The 9,997-nt window shown below is 35.4% G+C and overlaps 1 protein-coding gene across 2 annotated transcripts in view; it reads right to left on the bottom strand.

The window, feature by feature from the left end:
- LOC107031377 (ubiquitin carboxyl-terminal hydrolase 5) overlaps positions 1–9,341 on the bottom strand; it is a 16,206-nt gene extending 6,865 nt beyond the window's left edge. Inside the window, exons 1-5 of one of the 2 annotated variants that reach the window (XM_015232721.2) lie at positions 9,141–9,341; positions 6,686–6,934; positions 2,755–2,899; positions 2,381–2,440; positions 2,168–2,263 (exon numbers count right to left, since the gene is read on the bottom strand). In XM_015232721.2, coding sequence (XP_015088207.1) covers positions 2,168–2,263; positions 2,381–2,440; positions 2,755–2,899; positions 6,686–6,934; positions 9,141–9,238 — 648 coding nt within the window. In that variant the 5' untranslated portion in view covers positions 9,239–9,341. Of the gene's footprint in view, positions 1–2,167; positions 2,264–2,380; positions 2,441–2,754; positions 2,900–3,794; positions 4,022–6,685; positions 6,935–9,140 lie in introns of those variants that run through there. The other variant, XM_015232722.2, reaches the window with a different exon arrangement.
- Between the last annotated feature and the right edge of the window lie 656 nt (positions 9,342–9,997).

Below are 9,997 nucleotides of genomic sequence, written 5' to 3'. Positions count from 1 at the left end.
GGGGGGGGGGGGGGGGGGGGCAAACCTCGATCATTCCACCGTGTACATCTACCTCCCACCAGCACAAGTGCCGAGTAACTCTCCCCACCAAGGCTTAGGTAGATGGGAAGTAATCACCTCGTATTTTTTCTCTTCTGGAATTTGAACCTTGATGTCCAAGTTTTGCACCCACTTAATTCCAGGGTCCACTACTTTAGAGGCCAGAAACTAGGAAACCAAAAGAAAGTGAGACAATAACTCTGGTTCAAAATAGACCCAACTGCAGACCAAACCTCGACTATCTTCCAACTTGTCTCACAAAGTAGTCTTATGGGGAGAACATGCATCTACTCATTCATTAGCTCTGTTCTTTTTTCCCTTTTATTAATTTGAAATGAAACACAAGAAATATGAACCTTTTATGACCGCCATGAAATATCTTTGAATTAATCACAAAATAGAACTACCATGCATGGATTCAAGCACTACATCCATATATGTTAAGTTTGTGGACAGCTCCATGCCATCTCCAAGAAGTAACATTAAGGATACCAAAGAGCAGTTTTTTCTAACTTTTTTTCAGATGTAGCCAAATGCTAGAGAAATATTTGGCATTCAAGCAAAACTGAACAAATAAATTTAAATATAGTTTTACTGATAGATAAAACTAGGGGTGGCAAAATTATCCCAAACCCACGCTCACCAAGTTTTAATGGGTTTGGGCATGATTTTGATGATGGGTTAATTTGGGATAGCCCAAGTTGATCATCATAAATCAATAGCCCAAATAGACCTATCATGATGCCCAATCTTGACCCATGGAAATTGCTTACTTTTAGCTTCTAAGGTTCAATTCTAGATTTAGATTTTGCATATGAAAAAATGTTTAATTTTTTTTCATTATCATATAAATATGGGTTACTATAATTATTATTATTAGTGAAATATAATTTTTACTTACTTTTTGTAGAGGAAAAAATACAGCAAAAAAAATTGGGGGACAAATTTAAAGGAACAGTAAGGAACAAAGTTGTGTTGATGCAAGTCAAAACATAAAATCATCCCGGTAATGGCAAGATAGGCTATTATCAGAGGCAGTGGGGAATCAATGCAACTTATATGGAACTCATGTCTCTTAAGGGTGCAGAACTTGCGTTCCACCAGAAACTACTCCCGCTGGAAATTGAAACGGACTCCACAGAGGAAATAACACTCTTATCAGACAACACAAACTCAATTTACAACACTCCTATCTCATCTGCAGGTTTTGGCTGAAGGATCTGGCGACTCTGACATAACTTCTGGGAAGGCAATAAAGTGGCACACTTTTTGGCAAACTATGCAAGGATAAATATTACCCTCTGGACTCCACCGCTTTGGGCAGTACAGAGCCTATCAGAAGACAAGTGTGGATACATTACTACTAAACAAGTGTCCTCTTCAACTTGTAATAATCTAGTAAATCAAGTTGAAGAAATCTAGTAAATCTTGGTAACACTAGTACCCCTGATGTAATAGCTAATTAAGACTCTACCCAAAAAAAAAAACATCAAATCATCTAAAGATTGAACAATATCTCATTCCTTACAAATAGGTATTTTTCATGTTCTTTTTAGTTTAGGATAAGCGATTGGGTCTTGGTTTTGAAACACTGAGATGGAAAACATCATGGTAGGGAGATTGAGTTTTAAATGCAAATTCGAAAGTTAAGGTCATGCAGGTACTGAACATCAGGTGGGAAATAAAAAAGGCGAGAATATTAACTTCTAGATTTGGAACCTTGCTAGCAACAACGATTATTTCTACACAAGGAATTATAAAATAAGAATGGCCAGTTCATTATTCAATAGGTTTCTTTTATATCAGATGAAATCATGAAATGTAAGTTAAAAAATTATATAAATGGTGAGTCAAGTTGGGCGGGTTGGGCTTTGACCCATTGTTTAGCCCATCTTAACCCAACGCTTCAATCTTCATAGTCCATCTCAACTTTGGGCAGGGTTGGGCAATGACTCATTTATTATTTCAGCCCATCTTGACCCAGCCAAAATAAACCCAAATGGCTCATTTGCCACCCGTAGATAAAACCAAAGAGCACTGAAGTTACACCAGATTTCTAGATCTTTAACTAAATTGTCTGTGGCAGTAACAGTCTTAAAATAATTAATTGCAGCATACAGAAACGTACATCCTGATCCATTTGTATATTCGCATCATCAAGCATCTTATCCATGTCATTCATCAAAGCATGCTTTTGATGGTTAAAGTAATCCCAAATGCATACCTGAAAAGAACAGAAAGGGTTCAAATTACAGAAGTGAAATTACAGAAGTGAAGAATGATTGATATCTTTCAAGAACCCAATGAAGACTCAAAAATGTATACAAACAGATTCTCTTACTAGTTCTGGAATGAGAGAGAACATCTCACAAGCTTTCTTATGAAGTTGTCTAATTGTTTCCTGCTCAAACAAAACAACAAAGAAATGACCTCTTAAACAACATTATAAGGTTAGAGGCTTCATGATCAAAATAAGGAAAACTTTTTTTTTTGAAACATGTATAAAATAACGAAAACTTTCCTGTAAGGTTATTTCTCTGTAATTGTTTTTTCACTGTCTCATTGGAAGAGGGAACGGAAAAACCGGACTTCTTCTTCCCCTCCTTCAATGAGACAGTTAAAAAACAATTAAAGAGAAATAAGTGTACTGAGGTTGTGTGTTTATGATTTATCAAAAATTGGGTTGTGTTTAAGTAAAGGGTTAAATGATCTTACCTTTTTACTTATTCTTATGGTAGAACGTTCATCTTTTGGCATCAGATGTAACTGAAGGCGCAGAGGATAAACTTCTACAGCCAACTCAGTCTGGGAGAGGCCAGAGTTGATCACCTTCCGTGGCAATATAGGACCTCCTCTGTACCTAAACCAAGAAATGGTTATTCTATTTCCTCAACAGTGGCTTCAACCGAAAATGGCAATTAAATTTCCTAAATACTTCCTCTACCTGGCTCCTGGGAACCTTTAGTGCTTATATAAATTTACCCAAACAAAATCTCCTCTAAACCAAAACAATGAAAAGAGGATTAAAGACAATCAAATGCGGGGAAGATACAGGTGTTCGGCAAAATGAAAATAAATTGTGACTTACAGAGGACGCATACCTTTGGAATCAACAATTTGGAAGGGGACAGCAGTCAACAGCACTTATGGAAGCGAATAAGAGATGGTCAAATCAAGTTCAATTTTTTTTTAGATCCTTTTTCTAATTTTATTTTAAAATAGTGCGCTGTTCTAATTATAGCTGTTGATAGTGAGAACATTAGTATAGGAGCTTATAATTCAAGGGACCAAATTTTTTTAAAATACTGTATTCTTGGAACTTGTCATCTCCTGAAACAATGTACCATCCATTTTATTATACCCTTGTTAGAAATCTAAAAAATGAATGAAGAAGAAAAAAGCAGTGAGAAAAGGTATAGTCCAGCAACACATATAATGGACAAATGGCGAGTTCTCAGGACACCCTCAGTTGGGAGTGAGTTTACCATCTCCTCAAACTTTTTGGTGCATATCACATGTTCAACTCTGTAGCAGACAAAAGCTTAGTAATGATATGAAAAATGTTGAAGGGGTAGGCCAATTACCCGTCGCGCTTCGAACCATGCATGGCTCTTAGGATTATTCTCAGTTAAAAGAAAAACTATATAGAAGAAAGTCAAGCTAAGTTTTTTCTTGCATCAACTCTATTAGTTTTCACAAGGACACAAACTACATCTATGTGTGAAATGGAAAAGAATAGTAGTCACCCATTGTACCATTGCTGGCAAACTATGTTGCTCGGAGTCCCAAAAATGTCAGCAGGTACGTGTCGGGTTCTCCATGAAGTGTGGAGTCTGCATAACTTCACACAATTCATCATAGTAGAGCAGGCAGAGGTCCAGGATTCGAGTCTTGCCGCCACTTATTAACAGTGGAGGTAGGAGAAGGCTAGCCTTAGCTGAGAACTTTTTTTTAAAACGTGTTCGGGACTCGATGGGTGATGCTGCATACAGAAAAGGAGCTCTTTAGCTGTTGGTGGGGCTATAGACGTGCAAAGAAAATTAAAGACAGGGAGAACTATCCTAGCCTGTATAGTGCTGATCCTTTTGAATAAAGGAGAAAAATATGTGTAGACAAGACAACAACAATACATCTTTTGAAGAAAAAATGCTGAGGACTTTTGACTTTTGGTATAAACTTGAAAATCTTATGAGTAGGAGTAGAATAAAACGGAAGATTTTTTTTATATAGGTAAGTTTGTATTCTTCAGCATTAAGGATATGCTGGCCACCACCAATAAAACGAAAGACTTCTATTTGCAGATCTGATTTTGTAAAAGATCCTCCATTTTTTTTGTATCCTCCGGCACTAGTGTAGTGCTTGGCTATTTCGATTGTAAATAATACTTGCTATACTTATATTAAAGAAAAGGACACTGCACTTTTACATGTCATTTATTTTATAAGCTTATTTTTAATAACTGAGAAATCCCGGAGGTCGCGACTAACACAAGTTTAAAAACTCAGTGGATAATAGATGGCCCCTCTAACCATCTCCACTTAAATACTAAGATTTTGTCTGCAATAAGTCAAACCCAGAACGTATGCTTAAACCACACATCATGATCTTGAACTTTTACCAATAGACCAAAGCCTTGGGGACCATTTAAATTATGAGTTGCTGCATTAAATAATTTACATGTGTATGATTAGGATATTGCAATCCCAGCTTACACTTAAAGCTCAGAATGTTGTAGGTGACCAATTTTCTGGCAAAGGAGGAAACACTTGAACCAAGACATTTGAAATCATATACAATTACACCCATCAGAAGAAAAAATAACTACCCAACCAAACTAAAAGTGAAGGAAGTATTGTCAAAGGTGAAATCTAAAAAGCACTCCAGGTTTATAAGGGCTTTAAGCCCAAAACACAACTTAAATAAGGGCTTGAGCAGTGTTTTGGGAAGCGAGAAGCGGAAAAAAGCGACGAGGGCTTGCTTCACAGAAGCGAGAAGCGTGAAGCAAAGCGCACGCTTTTTTTTTAAAAAAAAAGCGACATTTAGTATAAAAATAAAAAAATATTAAATAACTAAATAAAGGTAATATAGTCTTAGATTAAAAGAAAATAGATAGTCAATAATACTCATAAGTCATAATATATAAAGCAAAAAATCAAAAACATAATTAAATCACAGAGACTCAAACTCCTATTCTTCAACAAGATCCTCAAACTCTTCAAGTGCCATAACCAAGGGTCCTACTTGGTCATCATCTTCTTCATCATCAGAAGGCTCATCAACAAGGTTTCGACTTGAACTAGAACCTCCAACTCCTCTTTCCTTGCCCCTTAAAGTACTCCCCCTAAAACTATAAATATTCTCCTCAACACCACTTGCCACAGAAACATCACCATAAGTGAGACTTTCTCCTTCGTACACTTCTTGAAGAGAAAAGAAACTCACAGAGATGAAGCAAAGGCGAAGGTTGTATATTTCAGGAGAAAAGGAACTCATAGAAATGAACTAATAAACATCGGCTAAAACTTACATGCAGTCGCGGTCGAGGTGTGAAAAGAGACGCAGTCTCAGTCGCGGTCGTGAAGAGAGAAGAAGAGAAAGAAGAGTCGTGAAAGAAAAATTAAGTTATATTGTATATTTCAGATTTTTTTTAAAAAAAAAATAATTTTTTTTAAAAACCCCTAATTGTCGCTTTTTTATTAAAAGTGCGCTTTATTGCGCTTTTGCCTTAGTGTCGCTTCTCGCTTCTTTATCTGAAGCGAGCGCCTTTTTCAGATCGCATCGCCTTAGGAGAAAGAAGCGGTGTCGCCTCGCTTTGAAGCGCGCTTTTCACAACACTGGGCTTGAGTAAAAAATGTGCAATCATTGAAAAAAATAAAGTATGTATGTAATTCCAAAGAAAAAGTAACAAATGCAATCATAATATGTTTCTTAACAACTAGTACACTTAATTTGTAGATTACATTTGTTGTTTATTACCACTGAATTCAAGATAAAACTCATGGGCAATGGGGCGCACATCTTAATGCCCTTCCATACCCCCAACCACAGCTTAAGCAACACAAAGTGCTTTTGTTGAACATTTCTGAACTTCCATCGGCTACTACAAAATACTTTTGCCCTCCAAGTTTCGTTAAACAACCACCATAATGTAATACTCCCTTTGTTCCCAATTCATGTGGCAGTGTTTAATTTGGCACATTGTTTAAGAAAAAAATTATACATTTGAAATTTGTGAACTAAAACAAAGCTTATATATTTGTGAGGCTATAAATCATTGCATTCAGGGTAAAAGGCGAATTTTAAAGTTAAGTTGTTTCTAATAAAATAGAAGGTGACATTCTTTTGGAACAAACTAAAAAGGAAAGTGTGTGCATAAATTGGGATAGAGGGGGTAGTTTTTCTTCCAGATGTAATTGCAGCAGTAGAAGATCTACCTTTACATAAATCCAAAGTCCTATCAGTAGCTTATATCGTGATTTCTTTAAACTATTTATCAACAATTCTATATCTTCCGTTTTCTCTAACCTTCCGAGTTCTATAATCTAATAAGTTAGCTGTTTTTTATGAATGTACATACTACCTAGCTGACACACATAAAAGTATGCTAAAATGTATAAGCAAGAACATTTTCTAAAAAAAAGCTCACCATTCATATAGTTGATTCCACACTTCCTGAGGAAGTAATATATAATCGGTGCCTTCAACGAGGGTATCATGCAGGTCAATCCCCGCGCTAGAATCCCCTGAGGCTGCTTCATATATCAAGTCGGAATTATCAATACTGGAAGGCCTCTTCAAAGCACTAGAACCACCAGCGCAATGCTCAGAAGCAGATCCATCATTTAGAGTATTAGCCTGGTTTTGGTTCACATATTCCAACCATTCTTGCCACCATCTGTACCCATTAAAAAATTTATAATCATTTACCCAACAGTCTTGCAGAAAAGAATTTACATAACATTTATCGCGCAGGTCCTCTAAGAATTTCAAGTGATAATCTGAAATTTATAAGATTATATTCAAATAATAGATGCACTGAGGTCTGAAAATCATGGATATTGTATTCCTGAAGGATCGAAACCTCTCAAGGATTTGTCAATGGCCACAATGCTAGAAGAAAGACTCAGAGGTATGTGTCCTCTGGGATTGGTGTGATTAAGAACAAATATGGAGTTGAGGACCATTGGTACACCAAAGAAGTAAAAACTGCATCTGGAGCCTCAGTTTGGAGGGAGAAATATTAGAGCTCACATGCTTTGTTTCAAATCTAGAATAGGTTTCCAGGTGGGTTGGAACAAAAATATACTTCTGGAAGGATAATTTGGACATGAGCCATTGATTGACTGGTTTCCTGATCTATTTAAACTGACAGAAAAAGCTTCAGCTTTTCTGGCACAAAATAGAGAAAATGGGGATAGGAATATCAACTTCAGAAGGAGGAGAACCAATGACAGGGAGGCTTACAGGACTACTGAATTTTTCAGTCACTTGTGCGCATTCCAACAGCTTACTGAATCAGAAGATGGCATCATTTTTTTCCAATTAAGTAACAAGATTTTATTACACATATGAGCAGAAATATCTCTATTCAAGGAGAGTACATAAGGAGAAAACCGACAAAAAGATACTTCCGCTGGTTCGATTTAAAGAAAGGAAACTTGTGATCTAAAACCCCTCTCAAGTTAAGCTTGTTTTACCTTTGATAGAGAGCAAACAGTGTGTCCATGAGAATTTCACAATTATTCCATAGGGTAGTTGCTACCTCCCACATGCACAGATACCGAATATCTCTGCCCACCAAGGCTTAAGGAGATGAGAAGAATTACCTACTATTTTGGCCTCGGTTGGAACTAGAACCTAAGACCTCATAGTTCTCCTCTCACTTCATATGCAGTGGGCCATGCCTAATTCATCAACTGATTAGGTGTTTCTGGAACAAAATGGGACTAAACACAGGAAAACTTTGGTTGAATATGGTACCTGCATTTATTAGGTGGACTACTTGGACTGAGAGGAAGAAATGATACTTTGAAGACTGCTAGTTCTATCATTAGAATAAAGTCCAGATGTACTATTTTGTTTTGCTCGTGATGTAGAATGGAAAAGGTAAATGCTAAGTCAGTTTTATAATGTTAGGAGTTCGAAAGGATTAGAAAATTAGATTAGAAGGGGCAGATTTTTGCTTCTGTAATTACTCTATGGATGTTACAGCACATCTTTTTTGCTTGCTTAGTTGTTTCCCTTCTCAAAAGAAAGAAAACAAAACTGCCTGTTTATCTATAACATAACCTTACCTTTTACTAACAAAATGTCAAGAAGAACATAACAACTCAATAATGGCTTCCAGTGAAGCAAATAACTCCTGAAAGTTTGCACTCTTCTTTCAATAGATCCTATGTCAGTAAACCAAAAGTATAATTCCTAATTTTTTCCTTATTGTTAAAAAAGAAGTTAAATGCGAAAGCTGCATAACTTCTATCCAATGTTCCTTAAGGAACAGAAAAATTAGGGTATAAAATAGCAACATACTTCAAAAGGGTCAGTTTTTGTTTAATGTGGTGTTTGTCTGGGCACAAAGTTTAAGAAAGAAAGGAATATTTTTAGAACTTGTGATCTTACATATGATATTCGTATGGCTATAAAATCAGGTCATTAAGGGTAAAATGAATATTCTGAAGCTAAACTATCTCCAAATATAGAAAGAAGAAATGTAAGAGAGGGATTAGTACATAGTTTTTACAGACAAATAGCAACCTACGCCTTATCTTTGCACACCACATTAGCAAATCTCTACTATTCCAGCCATACATGCTGACTCTGCCCATCAAGGTTTAGGTTAATAGGAAGAATTTATGCTTTCTGTGCTGGATTTGAAACCAAATCACCATGGTTTTCACCCACTTCATCAAATACTTGACCTTTGGGTGCAGAAGAGATTTATATGTAGAAATGAAAAGGGGGGAGGACTTGTTAATTTATGTGTTAGCATAAAAGAAGTTTCTGTTAAACCTAAATAAATATTAGGGCAGATAAAGGAGATTCTTGAGTAAGAAAAAAGAAAAATAAACCCTAGAAATAAGAGGCCATTAGATTAAATTTACCGTTGAGTGATTAAATAAAAGGTGTCGCCTTGTTTGGTTTGGGCTTCGGCAGCAATAGATATATCTCTGATAGTGAGCTTCTCTTCCTCCGGCGTCATTTCCCTTCTCTTCCTCCGGCGTCTTTCTCTTTCTCTTCCGAGCACTACTACACAGAGGGGGACAACCTAAACTTGCCTCTACCTCAAATATTTCTTTTTTAACATATTCATGTGAATGTTCTAGATGGATTTATTAAAACAAAGTCCAGCGTTTCTTACTTTAATTTAAATTTATTTACACAAATAAAATATTATTATAAAAAAAACTCAGAATATTATAATAATAAGAAGACAAGAAGTATAAGATAGAGGAGAGAAATTTTCTTATCTAAGTGTATTTTTCAAATAGTGAGTGATTCTTTATTTATAGTGTTGAGATATCACTCCAAAAATCATCTAATTAATAGATACATAGTTATCTTGGAAATTCTTATCACCTTGGAAGCACTATGTATGAATCCATTTAATAGTGGATAAATCTAATGGATAATCCACATATACTATACAATGGATTTACAACAAATATTACTATTAGATAAAGGGTTATTTGCTTACATTTAATAAAGGTTTCAATCTTAATCACTCAAATTCACCTCATTAGATATGTTAGTGTTTAAAGTCTCATTTGTTTACATTAAGATTAAGAGGTCTAAATCTGAATATTAAGATATGGTCTCTAAATCTGAACAACAAATAATTAATGTTGTTTGTTTTTAATATTTGAATGTGCAAGTGAAATTAAACATTATATTAATAAAATATTATAAAATTTTCATTTCAACTAAATATACCATTTTTGATTAAAAAAAAGTTTTAATA

The sequence above is a fragment of the Solanum pennellii genome, chromosome 9, assembly GCF_001406875.1.
Source record: "Solanum pennellii chromosome 9, SPENNV200".
Classification (NCBI taxonomy): Eukaryota; Viridiplantae; Streptophyta; class Magnoliopsida; order Solanales; family Solanaceae; genus Solanum; species Solanum pennellii.
Note: the sequence above shows the minus strand (reverse complement) of the source record. Positions and strands in the feature narration are given on the sequence as shown.